The sequence below is a fragment of the Manis pentadactyla genome, chromosome X (genome assembly GCF_030020395.1).
Source record: "Manis pentadactyla isolate mManPen7 chromosome X, mManPen7.hap1, whole genome shotgun sequence".
In the NCBI taxonomy this organism is placed as follows: Eukaryota; Metazoa; Chordata; class Mammalia; order Pholidota; family Manidae; genus Manis; species Manis pentadactyla.
The window spans coordinates 77257438-77272277 of NC_080038.1; the positions used below are offsets into that span (position 1 = coordinate 77257438).

Below are 14840 nucleotides of genomic sequence, written 5' to 3' on the forward strand. Positions count from 1 at the left end.
CAGTCAGCATTATCCAGAAGTAGAATGGTGGAGTAAACTAATACAATACTGATGTTTCATTATCATCACATCAATATAGGTGTGTTAACATCAATATTTCCAGTGTCAATGTCATAATGGTAATGTTGGCACCATTGTTTTCATCATTCTGACCTTATAGCCACACAATGTCTCCTCAGATCTAACTATTCAATTGTGAACCCTTGTGCTTTTTTCTAATCCTTTCTCTTTAAAGAGAAAATTTTAATAATCTTGAAATATCAAATCTGTGAACTCTGGACATTCCAGGTGATATTTCAAAAATCTGATGAATTCATAGTGTTATTTTTGAAACTGTGTGCCTGTCAAACAATTGTAATAGTGCTAGCTGTACTATATACACTCTTAATAATTGAATCTCAGAGGGAAATAGCTTAACTAATTAAGGTCTGAATCATGCCCCTGAGGCTGTATGCCAACAGTTAGATGATTCAGCCTCAAGTCTCCTGGGAGCTAATTTTCCATAGTGTTCCCAAAGTTGTTTTCCGTGAGGTAAATTGTTCCTGAGAGAGCTTTAAATTGCTATTGTTACTATCACCCAATTTAAGACTTAAAGAACTTTTTGTTAATATGCTGAAACAAATAGCTTGAAGAGAGGCACTTTCGAATGCATTTCATCTTCAGTGTAAACAGCTTTTCCTCTAATTTTCCCCTAAAAACATAATCTATTCTTTAAAAATTACTTCTGACTTAAATTGCACTCTGCATTAAGATTGGAATCATGCAGGGCAAATTCACTTCCTCCTCCTACTCCTTAGTGTTTTGGAATTTAGATAGCAGTGACCCCCAGTGGTAAAAGTGGATTCCTAAATGCAGCTAGGGAAAATTTCCCAAAAGTGACTAGTTTTCTTCCTCAATAGTTACATGACTCCCAGTCAACTGGTCAGTATTATAACTTTGTGGGTGAAATTTTCTCAAGAGACAGCCTCTAAATAGAAGTAGTTCAGTGTTGGTTAGGGTCTGTACTGGTTTGTACAGCTTTCAACTGTAATAAAGAGGTTGAACCTATGTATCTCTGATCATCATGAAAATATATGAGACAAAATTACTAATATCAAGCCATCTCAATAGCAATAATATTTCTTTACTGTCTAATACAATCATTTCTATTTTCTTTGCTTTGAAAATCTCTTGTTGTTGTATTTATCCTGCTTTCATAGCAGCTAGTTCAGAGAAGGAGAGCATATATTTGGATTGTGTTTTCTGCGTCCTTCAATAGAGTACAGCAAGACTATGGGCAGTAACTATGGGTAAATTATTCCATACCTTCGTTTTTCTTCTGATGTAATTGAGATAGTACCTATCACTCAATAAATGTGTATAACAGTATTTCTTGCATTAAAATAAATTGGTTAGAAATAAATAAAAGGAAAATTTTGATTTAAAGCTTTAATCCCTCCACTGGGTCAATATAGTCTTGATTTGCAGAAAATTTATGATCCTATTTAAAAGCAAGATGAACACGAGTCTGTGTAGGATGATTTCTGTCCTGAGATAAAATTCTTGTTTAGATTTTTTTCTCATTCTAATGCACACTATGAGAGGGGGAGAAGGTGAAGTACTTTTTGGGTTTCTGTTGTTGTTTTTTCCACAACCATTATATTACTGCTGCTACATCTTTATTAATTAGATACTGCTTCTGAGCTGAAATGTACCTCTCTTCATCCTTTATTTAAATTACATTCATTTTTCTAGGCCATTGTAAAATGTGATGTTAAATATTTGCATTTCTGCAATAACTGTTCTGTGAGCTGCTCTGATTATTTTATAAGCAACTTTGCCTATTTATTGAGGAAACTAGTAAACAGGTATTATCTGTGTTAAATAGAATGAAAAGCAAGAAATGAAGAGAAACTAAGTTCAACAAGTATCCTCACAGTGAATAAATAGGAAAGCTAGATTTAGATTTTGGTGCAATGCTAAATCAGTGCTTGAATATAACCTCAGAGCTGTTGACTATTTGATCTCATTATCAACATCTTCAGAAATGCAGATGTCCTTTTTTCCCCTTTTTGCTTAGGGTATTTATGTCTTTGTGAAAAATGGGATAATGGATACAGTACAATTTGGAAAAGGTAGGTCACCAAACCATCCACAATTAGAAACGTTTATTATCTTTTTAATTTGCAAGGTTTCAATGTAAGGAAATAAACATGGTATGCTATCCATTATCATGTTTTAGCAATTCAGAAAGCACTCTGTATAACACTTTATGATGACAATAAAGCAATAGTACCTATCATTTATTTAGCAATTACATACTAAGGCACTATGATAGGAATTTTACATAATTTATCTAATTTAATTTTTGTGGCAATTCAGTGAGTGTTGGTATTAAAATTATCCCCACTTTATAGATGAGGAAACTGAGGTTTAGAAAGGTTAACTAGGTTACCAAGGTCACATAGCAAGTAAATGGCAGCACCTGGACTCAAACTGAGGTGTGTTTTAGTTACAAAGCCCATATTATATGCTAATAAAATGTAAATTAGAAATATGTCTCCATTGTTATCAACTAGTTTAAATAAATGCTATTTGCTGTTAAAATTCATAGTATTTTGCTATTGATTGATAGGAAACACTGTATCAATCATTCACCCTAGAATATCTGAGCTAATGTTAGAAAGTAGTTGTATCTGACTCTGGTTTGGCAATGGAGATTGGCAGCAGATATAGCTTCCTAATATTCTTAGGTTAAGTCAGTTGTCAAAATAAATATGTGTGGAGGACAGAAAGATCAGCTAAAATTGTAAATGTCTTCATGATGTTGATGACCTATATATATGCATTACTATTATTTAGTATATGTAGGAATTAATTCCAAATTATAGTCCTCATCAATCTTGAGGAATATGATTAAATAAGTGATTGCCATTAAGTAATTTACTGTGATAAAAGAATGTGTTTTTTGGATTGCATGAAATAAGAAACAATTTAAAGATACAAAAACCAAGAAATCTGGACTTCTGTCCATTCTCCATCTACTTTTTCTCCAGGCTCACTTCTCATCCTGATCATTGGTTTTATTCAAGAGCAACATCTGCTCTGAGATTATTGGGGAGTAGTGGCAATCAGGTTCTGGCAGCTGCATGTATCTGTAGATGGTTATTCAAAGTTCCCTAATAAAGTATCTATTTAATTCTTGCTGGATTCTACCAGTGTTTGAACAGGTAAGGCCAGAAGAATTTCCATTATAGTGGTATCGTACATATACAATCAAGAATTTATAGTAATCCATATTAAGGTGTGCACTCTAGCATTATACTTCATTAGAGTAGTAATCACACCTGTGTTATTAAGAAAACAAGTATCATTAAGTCATCTATTGAAGGAAGATTTTATTTTGTAACTAGTAAGTAGTGTAACTGCTTTTTAAGTTGCTGCTCAAATTATTCTTTTGTGTAGCTCCTTTGAAGAGTGTTTAAACCATCTGCTATTATCTTCACAAATCTCTAACTTTTCTGCATCATAACTATTTATAATGCTCAATTGTAGTAAGCCCACTTATGTTAATTCTTAACTGGTTTCTTGAGATGCGTATGTCTATCTGAAGAATCCACCTCGAGATTTTCTTCCGAAAATTGGAATGATTACAGTTTCAGGATTGGCAGGCTTGGTTTCAGCAAGAAAAGGTAGGGATTAAAATACATATTCTCTCTTTCAATGCCATTATGTTAATTTCAAAATGTTACTGTCATGGGAAAATATACCTTTTATTGAATATTACTAGGATAGACTACCATAAGAATTTTTAGATTCTATAGTACAGCATGTTTACTTTTGTAAAGGCCTTCTGTGTTTTCAAAAATACAGTTATTCCAAAAGATGTTCAACATGAGATGTTATTAGGTAAATGCAAGTGAAAACCACAATGAGATACCTTTATACACCTATCAGAATGTCTAAAATTAAAAATATTGACCATACCAAAACAATGTACAGCAACTGAAACTCTCATACACGGGTGGTGGGAAAACAAAATGGTACAGCTGTTCTGGAAAATAGTTTGACAGTTTCTCATAAAGTTAAATATACGCTTACCATGAGACCCAGTAATCCTACTCATGGGTAATTACCCTGGAGGAATGAAAAACCTGTACACTGTTTATAGTAGCTGTATTCATAATTACTAAAAGCTGAAAACAACCTAAATGTCTTTCAGCAAAACTAAACTGTGGTATATCCATACAAAAAAATACTACTCAGCAACAAAAGGAGTGAACCACTGACACGTGCAACAGTCTTGATGAATCCTAGTTAAAGAGGCCATTCTAAAAGAGTTACATATTGTATTCCATTCATATGACTTTCTCAAAAAACATGAAACTACAGTGACAAAGAATAAGTCAGGGGTTCCTTGGGGTTAGAGTAAAGAGAAGGTGTGATTACAAAGGGATAGCATAAGATATTTTTTAGAACTGTTCTGAATCCTGATAGTACTGGTGGATGCAGGACTCCATATGTATAGTAACATTGATAGACTTATATCAAGAAAGTTGAATTTCCCATGTAATCATTTAAAAGTAAAACTTAAAAATATGATACTTCCCATTAAAATTGTAATTTGTTGTTTTGTTTCCCATCTTCTAGATAACTTTATTTCTTAAAAATATCTTTTAAGGGGGGGTCACGGGAAGATGGTGGCATGAGTAGTTCAGAGGAAATCTCCTCCCCAAAACATATATATTTATGAAAATACAATAAATACAACTATTCCTAAAAGAGACACCGGTGGATGCAGTACAACAGCCAGGATACATCTACATCTGTGAGAACTCAACATCACACGTAGGGGGTAAGATACAAGCCACGGCCACACGGGAACCGAACGCTCCCCCACCCCACAACCTGGAGGGAAGAAAGGAGTCGGAACAGGGAGGAAGTGAAAGCCCAGGACTGCTAAACAACCAGCTCTAAAATCCGCACCCAGAGCACAGACACAAGGTGCACGGGGTGCTGGATATTAGAGAAACGGAAAAGCAAAACCTGTGGGCAGGTCCCTGCAACTGGCGCCCCTGAGACAAAAGAAAAGTGAATGCTTTCTGCAAGTCTTAAAGAGACAGGGACCCCATAGCTGGACGAAGTCATTCTGGTGCACTTAGCCAACACCTGGGAATCCCGGGAAACCTTAGATGCCCTAACCCCCAGTGAGGCAGCGTGGCTCTGAAGCCGCTCACGGCACTAAGCAGCATGGCAGCGTGTGCTGGGGGCGGCAACGCTGGAAGGGACCAGGAGCAGATCGTGTGCGCCAACGGCACCAGAGGGGACCAGGAGAGGCTTGTGCGAGCCCACAGCTGCAGAGACTGAACAGGCCGGGTACGGCTCGCATGCACCGGCAGCAAAGGAGCCAAAGGAGCCTGGTAGAGGCCCGTGCAGGAGAGCCCCGCGTGCAGTTGCAGCGGAGCCAGAGGGAGCAGGAGCACTCCCAGCAGCTGACTGGAATCCCAGCCGAACACACAGCCACCCAGGCCAGACCCAAAGGTCACTGCTGTTACACAGCTGCCCGGCAGGGGCGCCACTATCACAGAGGAGCACACCTGGTGTGACTGCCACTCCCTGCAGGGCTCCACACTGCTCTGACAGAGACCCCACCCACATCAGCTTAGGGGACTAACCCGGTGGCTGCTCCAGGAGTGCAGGTAAGTGACAAAGGCACCAGAGAAGGGCAAGGCATCCAGCAAGCAGGAAAGCACTTTCTTCTCCCAGCTGACACACCCGCAACCTGCCTACAGCCACCACTATCACCATGAACATGCAAAAAATTTACTGCAGTCCAAGATAGGTCAGACAACACCTGAGAGAGGATCTGCAGAGAAAGACCTAACCAGTCTCCCTGAAAAAGAATTCAAAATGAAAATCATAAACATGCTGACAGAGCTGCAGAGAAATATGCAAGAGCTAAGGGATGAAGTCCGGAGGGAGATTATAGACGTCCGGAGGGAGATTACAGAAGTGAAACAAACTCTGGAAGGATTTATAAGCAGAATGGATAAGATACAAGAGGACATTGATTGAATAGAAACCAGATAACAGGAACGCATAGAAGCTGATGCAGAGAGAGATAAAAGGATCTCCAGGAATGAAACAATATTAAGAGAACTGTGTGACCAATCCAAAAGGAACAATATCCGCATTATAGGGGTACCAAAAGAAGAAGAGAGAGGAAAAAGGGATAAAAAGTGTCTTTAAAGAAATAATCACTGAGAACTTCCCCAAACTGGGGGAAGAAATAGTTGCTCAGGCTACAGAGGCACACAGAACCCCCGAAGAGACGGGACCCAAAGAGGACAACACCAAGACACACAATAATTAAAATGGCAAAAATCAAGGACAGGGACAAAGTATTAAAGGCAGCCAGAGAGAGTAAAAAGGTCACCTGCGAAGGAAAACCCATCAGGCTATCATCAGACTTCTCAACAGAAACCTTACAGGCCAGAAGAGAATGGCATGATATATTTAATGCAAAGAAACAGAAGGGCCTTGAACCAAGGATACTGTATCCAGCATGATTATCATTTAAATATGAAGGAGGGATTAAACAATTCCCAGACAGCAAAAGTTGAGGGAATTTCCCTCCCACAAACCACCTCTACAGGGTATCTTAGAGGGACTGCTCTAGATGGGAGCACTCCTAAAAAGACCAAAGAACAAAACAGCCAACATATGAAGAATGGAGGAGGAGGAATAAGAAGGGAGAGAACTAATGATCAGACTGTGTTTATAAAAGCTCAATAAGCCAGTTAAGTTAGACAGTAAGGTAGTGAAGAAGCTAACCTTGAACCTTTGGTAACCACGAATCTAAAGCCTCCAATGGCAATAAGTACATATCTTTCAATAATCACCCTACATGTAAATGGACTGAATGTACCAATTAAAAGACACAAAATAATAGAATCTTTAAAAAAGCAAGACCCAGCTATATGCTGCTTACAAGAGACTCACCTGAAACCCAAAGACATGCACAGATTAAAAGTCTTTGGATGGAAAAAGACATTTCATGCAAACAACAGAGAGAAAAAAGCAGGTGTTGCAATACTAGTATCAGACAAAATAGACTTCAAAATAAAGAAAGTAACAAGAGCTAAAGAAGGACATTACATAATGATAAAGGGCTCAGTCCAACAAGAGGATATAATGATTATAAACATATATGCACCCAAAACAGGAGCACAAATATATGTGAAACAAATACGAACAGAATTAAAGGAGGAAATAGAATGCTATGCATTCATTTTGGGAGACTTTAACACACCACTCACTCCAAAGGACAGATCCACCAGACAGAAATTAAGTAAGACACAGAGGCACTGAACAACACACAAGAACAGATGGACCTAATAGACATCTATAGAACTCTACGTTCAAAAGCAACAGAATACACACTCTTCTCAAGTGCACATGGAACATTCTCCAGGATAGACCACATACTAGGCCACAAAAAGAACCTCAGTAAATTCCAAAAGATTGAAATCCTACCAACCTTTACAGACCACAAAGGTATAAAACTAGAAATAAATTGTACAAAGAAAGCAAAAAGGCTCACAGACACATGGAGGCTTCACAACATGCTCCTAAATAGTCAATGGATCAACAACCAAATTAAAATGGAGATCCAGCAATATAAGGAAACAAATGACAACAGCAACACAAAACCCGAACTTCTGTGAGACGCAGCAATAGCAGTCTTAAGAGGAAAGTATATAGGAATCCAGGCATATTTAAAGAAGGAAGAACAATCCCAAATGAATAGTCTAATGTCAAAATTATCGAAATAGGAAAAAGAAGAACAAATGTGGTCGAAGGTCAGCAGACGGAGAGACATAATAAAGATCAGAGAAGAAATAAATAAAATTGAGAAGAATAAAACCATAGACAAAATAAAAGAAACCAAGAGCTGCTTCTTCAAGAAAATAAACAAAATAGATAAGCCTCTAGCCAGACTTATTAAGAGAAAAAGAGAGTCAACACACATCAACAGAATCAGAAACAAGAATGGAAAAATCATGATGGACCCCACAGAAATACAAAGAATTATTAGAGAATACTATGAAAACCTATATGCTAACAAGCTGGGAAACCTAGGAGAAATGGATAACTTCCTAGTAAAATAAAACCTTCCAAGACTGACCCAAAAAGAAACAGAAAATCTAAACAGACCAATGACCAGCAACGAAATTGATTCAGTAATCAAAAAACTACCCAAGAACAAAACCCCCAGGCCAGATGGATTTACCTCGGAATTTTATCAGACATACAGAGAAGACATAATACCCATTCTCCTTAAAGTTTTCCAAAAAATAGAAGACGAGGAAATACTCCCAAACTCATTCTATGAAGCCAACATCACTCTAATACCAAAACCAAGCAAAGACCCCACCAAAAAAGAAAATTACAGACCAATATCCCTGATGAACGTAGATGCAAAAATACTCAACAAAATATTAGCAAACCAAATTCAAAAATACATCAAGAGAATCATACACCATGACCAAGTGGGATTCATCCCAGGGATGCAAGGATGGTACAACATTCGAAAATCTATCAACATCATCCACCACATCAACAAAAAGGACAAAAACCACATGATCATCTCCGTAGACGCTGAAAAAGCATTCGACCAAATTCAACATCCATTCATGATAAAAACTCTCAAAAAAATCTGCATAGAGGGCAAGTACCTCAACATAATAAAGGCCATATATGATAAACCCACAGCTAACATCATACTGGACAGCAAGAGGCTGAAAGCTTTTCCTTTGAGATCAGGAACAAGACAGGGATGCCCAATCTCCCCACTGTTATTGAACATAGTACTGGAGGTTCTAGCCATGGCAATCAGATCAAACAAAGAAACACAAGGAATCGAGGTTGGTAAAGGAGAAGTCAAACTGTCACTATTTGCAGATGACACGATATTGTACATAAAAAACCCTAAAGACTCCACTCCGAAACTACTAGAGCTAATATCAGAATTCAGCAAAGTTGCAGGATACAAAATTAATATGCAGAAATCTGTGGCTTTCCTATACACTAACAATAAACTAATAGAAAGAGAAATCAGGAAAACAATTCCATTCACAATAGCATCAAAAAGACTAAAATACCGAGGAATAAACCTAACCAAGGAAGTGAAAGACCTATACCCTGAAAACTTTAAGACACTCTTAAGAGAAATTAAAGAGGTCACTAACAAATGGAAACTCATCCCATGCTCCTGGCTAGGAAGAATTAATATCGTCAAAATGGCCATCCTGTCCAAAGCAATATACAGGTTTGATGCAATCCCTATCAAATTTCCAACAGCATTCTTTAATGAACTGGAACAAATAGTTCAAAAATTCATATGGAACCACCAAAGACTCCCGAATAGCCAAAGCAATCCTGAGAAGGAGGAATAAAGTGGGGGGCATCTTGCTCCCCAACTTCAAGCTCTACTACAAAGCCACAGTAATCAAGACAATTTGGTACTGGCACAAGAACAGACCCACAGACCAGTGGAAGAGAATAGAGCTCCAGACATTAATCCAAACATGTATGGCCAATTAATATATGATAAAGTATCCATGGACATACAATGGGGAAAGGACAGTCTCTTCAACAGATGGTGCTGGCAAAACTGGACAGCTACATGTAAGAGAATGAAACTGGATCATTGTATAACCCCATACACAAAAGTAAACTCAAAATGGATCAAAGACCTGAATGTAAGTCAAGAAACCATCAAACCCTTAGAAAAAACATAGGCAAAAATCTCATGGACATAAACATGTGTGACTTCTTCATGAGCATATATCCCCGGGCAAGGGAAACAAAAGCAAAAATGAACAAGTTGGACTATATCAAGCTAAACAGCTTCTGTACAGCAAAGGACACCGTCAATCAAACAAAAAGGATCCTACAGTATGGGAGAACATATTAATAAATGACAGATCCGATAAAGGATTGACATCCATAATATATAAAGAGCTCACACACCTCAACAAATGAAAAGCAAATAATCCAATTAAAAAATGGGCAGAGGAGCTGAATAGACAGTTGTCTAAAGAAGAAATTCAGATGGCCAACAGGCACATGAAAAGATGCTCCACATCGCTAATCATCAGAGAAATGCCAATTAAAACCACAATGAGATATCACCTCACACCAGTAAGGATTGCCACTATCCAAAAGACAAACAACAACAAATGTTGGCGAGGTTGTGGAAAAAGGGGAACCCTCCTACGCTGCTGGTCGGAATGTAAATTGGTTCAACCATTGTGGAAAGCAGTATGGAGGTTCCTCAGAATGCTCAAAATAGAAATACCATTTGACCCAGGAATTCCACTTCTAGGAATTTACCCTAAGAATGCAGCACTCCAGTTTGAAAAAGACAGATGCACCCCTATGTTTATCGCTGCACTATTTACAATAGCCAAGAGATGGAAGCAACCGAAATGTCCATCAGTAGATGAATGGATAATGAAGAGGTGGTACATATACACAATGGAATATTACTCAGCCATAAGAAAAAAACAAATCCTACCATTTGCAACAGCATGGATGGAGCTAGATGGTATTACGCTCAGTGAAATAAGCCAGGCGGAGAAAGAGAAGTACCAAATGATTTCACTCATGTGGAGTATAAGAACAAAGGAAAACTGAAGGAACAAAACAGCAGCAGAATCACAGAACCCAAGAATGGACTAACAGTTACCAAAGGGAAAGGGACTGGGGAGGATGGGTGGGAAGGGAGGGATAAGGGCCTTGAAAAGGAAAGAGGGTTTTACGATTAGCATGTATAGTGTGTGGGGGGCACAGGGAGGGCTGTGCAACACAGAGAAGACAAGTAGTGAATTTATAGCATCTTACTGTGCAGATGGACAGTGACTGTGAAGGGGTATGTGGGGGGGACTTGGTGAAGGGGGTAGCCTAGTAAACATAATGTTCTTCATGTAATTGTAGATTAATGGTACCAAAATTATAAAAATTAATTAATTAATTAATTAATTAATTGATATCTTTTAAAAACAGACCATCAGAACACAATCTTGAGACTTTTACTATAATGTAAAAATGTACACTAACCACTCAAACTACTTTTCTCTGCTTTGTCATGACCACCCATATTCTGGGAGCCATTTTAAAGATTTGAGAGTAAGATGCTGATATCTCAGAAAAAAAACTATTCCCTCTTGGCCTCATCCTCACCAAGATTGGTGGAACTAACATCAGCCAGCTCAGAATGGAGTTTATGAAAGTAGACAGTGCACTCACTACTCCCATTCAGCACATGAGGCTTGATGTATTTGATTCATTTTCTCCTTTGCACTTTGTCCTTCCTTCCCACTATATCACTTGTGTAGAGGGTCCCCAAGGCTACTCCCAGGTTTGCTGGTTAGCTAGGAAGATTCAGAGGACTCAGCCTGTGGTCATATTCATAGCAGTAAATGGATGCAAAGTAAAATCAGCAAATAGAAGAGGCACATGGAGCAAAACTTAAAGGAAATCAGGTACAAGCCTCCAAGAATGCTCTCCCAGTGGAGTCATATAAGATGCACTTAATTCCTCCACTAATAAATTGGAACAATATGTGTGAGATGTTGTCAACCAGGGAAGCTCATTAGAGACTGAGTTGCCAAGGTTATTACTGGGGGCTAATCACATAAGTACTGTCTTGCTAGCAAGTACCAAAATTCCAGACTCCCAGAAGCAAAGTAGTTGTTGAGTGTAAACCACATTATTTGCATGAATGGGTTGGGCACAATGTACCACTCTTATTTTAAGAGAATGTTTTCAATCAGTCTAGAGAACTGCTTATCAGTCATGTTCTCAGATGCCAGCCAAGTGCCAGCCTAGCAGACAGGCCTTTCTAACAGCAACAGTCTTGTGCATACTATGTTGATGTTTTTCTGAACACTGTTGAATAACTCTGTTTTATAAGCAGATGGTGAATTCTGAATTTGCCTGTTTTCTACCTCTGGGTATGGAAATCCCTCTCAGTAGGCATCAGTGCCTCCCTTCCTCACCCAAACCCTTACTAAGCTGGTGCAGGTCTCTGGTCAGGAGCCATTTTGGTCATCTTCCATTTGTCCTCTGTCTACGACTCAGTTGCCAGTCATTGTCCCCAAACTTCATTGTATGTGGTTGGAAGTCACAGCTCTGAACCAATCTGGAATCTAATATCAGGTACCTTATGGTTGGTTTGCCCAGCTTCAGACCTTAAAGTAGCCTCAACTCAAGTACACTTACCAGATACAGAACCTCTGTGAATTATAAGAATATTCCAGCATTCTAACTCTAGCCTATATATCTCATCCCAATAGCCCTAACACTGTCCCTCTAGCTAATATCAATCTCCATATCTCCCATTTTTTTATTCCAACACTATGAGCAACTTCCAATTGAATACACATTATAAAGTATTAGGAAGAAATTGAAAACCAAGATCATCATGTGACACTAAAACACAAAGAATTAAATTTTGAAAGAAATTGGCTAAAACATATTACTCAATTCTCAGTGAAAAACTCATAGTCCCCTTGTAAGAGAAAATGTTCTTAAGTCATTTAGACTATTCTAGCTCTGACCTTTGGAAACTGTCTAACCCAGTGTTTTTTAAACTGCAGATGTCAACTTGTTAGTAGACAAAGTATTCCTTAGGTCATTCACCTTGTCTCCAAATGTCAGAGCTAGAATAATCTAAGCCAGTGTTTTTCAAACTGAAGATCTCAACCTATTAGTAGGTAGTGAAATAAACATAGTTGATCTCAGGAAACATTTTATTTTAAAAATAGAGGAGAATAGCAAACATCCATGTTTTGCACTTAGTACAGGTATCATGAAACTTTTGTTTCACTTTCAGTAGAGTGTGTATATGTGTGTGTGTGTGTGTGTGTGTGAGAGAGAGAGAGAGAGAGAAATCATAGGTCATAAGGTAATATTTTGCTCTTTAATATGAGTCATGGTCAAAAAAGTTTGAAACTTTGGTCATCAAAAGTCCCTGTGATGCTACAGCTAGAGATCCAGAAAAAGGAAATCACTTGACAATATCATAGTACAGAGTACATAGATGGCTGTGTCTACAGTCTTTTCCTTCTTATGGAAGTAGGGCTATTAAACCCAAATAAAATTAATTTTCTTGTAGACTGGCCTTTCATATCAAGTAAAGACAGGAGAGCATAGCCTTTTTAATATTTAAAATGACATATCAAGGAAAAGCTGCTGCCTTCCAAGTTTAGGAGCAGCACAATTAGGGGAATTTGGATGAATCAAGGAAATCTACATCAAGAAATGTTATGTCAGTAAAATCAAGAACCAAACTATAGATATTAGAATAACAACAAGAAGGACTAGAATAAAAGAGCAGCATAGGACATGTTTAAATATACCTAGTTCCTCTTTCCCAGTACCACAAAAACCATTCTAAATCTAAAGGAAGGCTAAACTAGAGGTTGAAGCACCCTACCTACCCACTTCCACTAAGCTCTGTCTATTGTAGACATTACTGTAGAAGGCCTCCTTAGTAACAGTTCAACCAGAGAAATACCTTTTGTTTTTACCTTCCACAAACTGTAAAGTTGCCTGCAAACACTGCTAGATATTTTTCATCTTAGTCTTTACTGATACATGGTAGACTGTTTCATTTTGAAATTAAGGGTAGTTAAGAGCTGTTCAGGTGAATATAAGTACCCCAATTAGAAATCCTATCATCTAATTGCCCAGATCATATTTGCAGAGTTCAGGTTACACAGACAAGCTTCTTAAGATACATGTTGTTTTGAACTAATAGACTGTTGAAACTAAGCTATGGCTTAGAGTGGTGGGTTTCAAACTCATCTACAGAACCTAGGGTTCCATGGAAGTGTTTAGGGGTGGCATGGCGATAAAGGAAAAGCTATGCAGGCAGGACTCAATACTGAGCTTCCCTCCCTGGGGCTGTCCAGAGCAGCTTCAACTTGGTAGGTTTTATATATGAGGATACTAGTGAGATTCTATTTTGAAGATTTCTTTAAAGGATTTTGCTGTCAAAAAAGTTTGAAAATAGTTCTTAGGTGCTTAGTTAAGGTCTTTTGGAAATGAATTAATTATCTCAAGTTACTTACCGTTGTTATTGCTTCAGTATTCTAAATCATTGACATGGAATTATGTACTTTTTAAAGTCCTTAGCTATTTAGTTAATTGGATCTTTCACCTTCCTTAGGAGTTAATCAAAAAGATAGATTAAGAGTGTCCCTTTCAGTTTAACATGGTATCACAGACATGGTAGTTGGTCAGTTCTCTATGTTACCATGCCTTATTAAATAGTTGAAGAAAAACTGTGTTTCAACTTTGGGTTTCTTGCAATGTGAAAAAATACCTAGTTTTTAAAAATAAGAAAATCAGCAACTCCCTTTATGTAGGTAATTATCAATGTTAGGTTGAGAGTACTTAAATTGGGCATGACAACAAGGGGTATTAATTGAATTGTGATCCTTAAGGACATTTCAGCTACCATCTTGACTTGTATTATTACCTAAAGAGTAACTTAACATACAGTGATGGCTTAAAGGGCAATGAAGAAAACATTGAAGTTATAAAAGTATCAAGTCTCTCGTAGCATCTGTTCAGATTTTAATAATTTGTTTGAATTTCATAGGTTCTAGGTTTAAGAAAATGGCTTATCCACTGGGACTGGCCACTATAGGAGCAGCTGTTTGCTACCCCGTTCAGTCAGTAATAATTGCAAAGGTAAGTTCTTTTAAGTGATAGCTGCATTTCAGTATTTGTTTAAACTCTCAGGGTGACAATATTTAAATACCATACAGCACCTGCAGCATTTAATT

The 14840-nt window shown here is 37.8% G+C and overlaps 1 protein-coding gene across 3 annotated transcripts in view; it reads left to right on the forward strand.

The window, feature by feature from the left end:
• The window catches only part of APOOL (apolipoprotein O like), a 106483-nt gene that overhangs the window by 70249 nt on the left and 21394 nt on the right, over positions 1-14840 (forward strand). For 2 of the 3 annotated variants that reach the window (XM_036905350.2, XM_057496112.1), the window contains 3 exons: positions 2060-2114; positions 3573-3671; positions 14654-14745. In XM_036905350.2, coding sequence (XP_036761245.2) covers positions 2060-2114; positions 3573-3671; positions 14654-14745 — 246 coding nt within the window. The remainder of the gene's footprint in view (positions 1-2059; positions 2115-3572; positions 3672-14653; positions 14746-14840) is intronic. The other variant, XM_036905352.2, reaches the window with a different exon arrangement.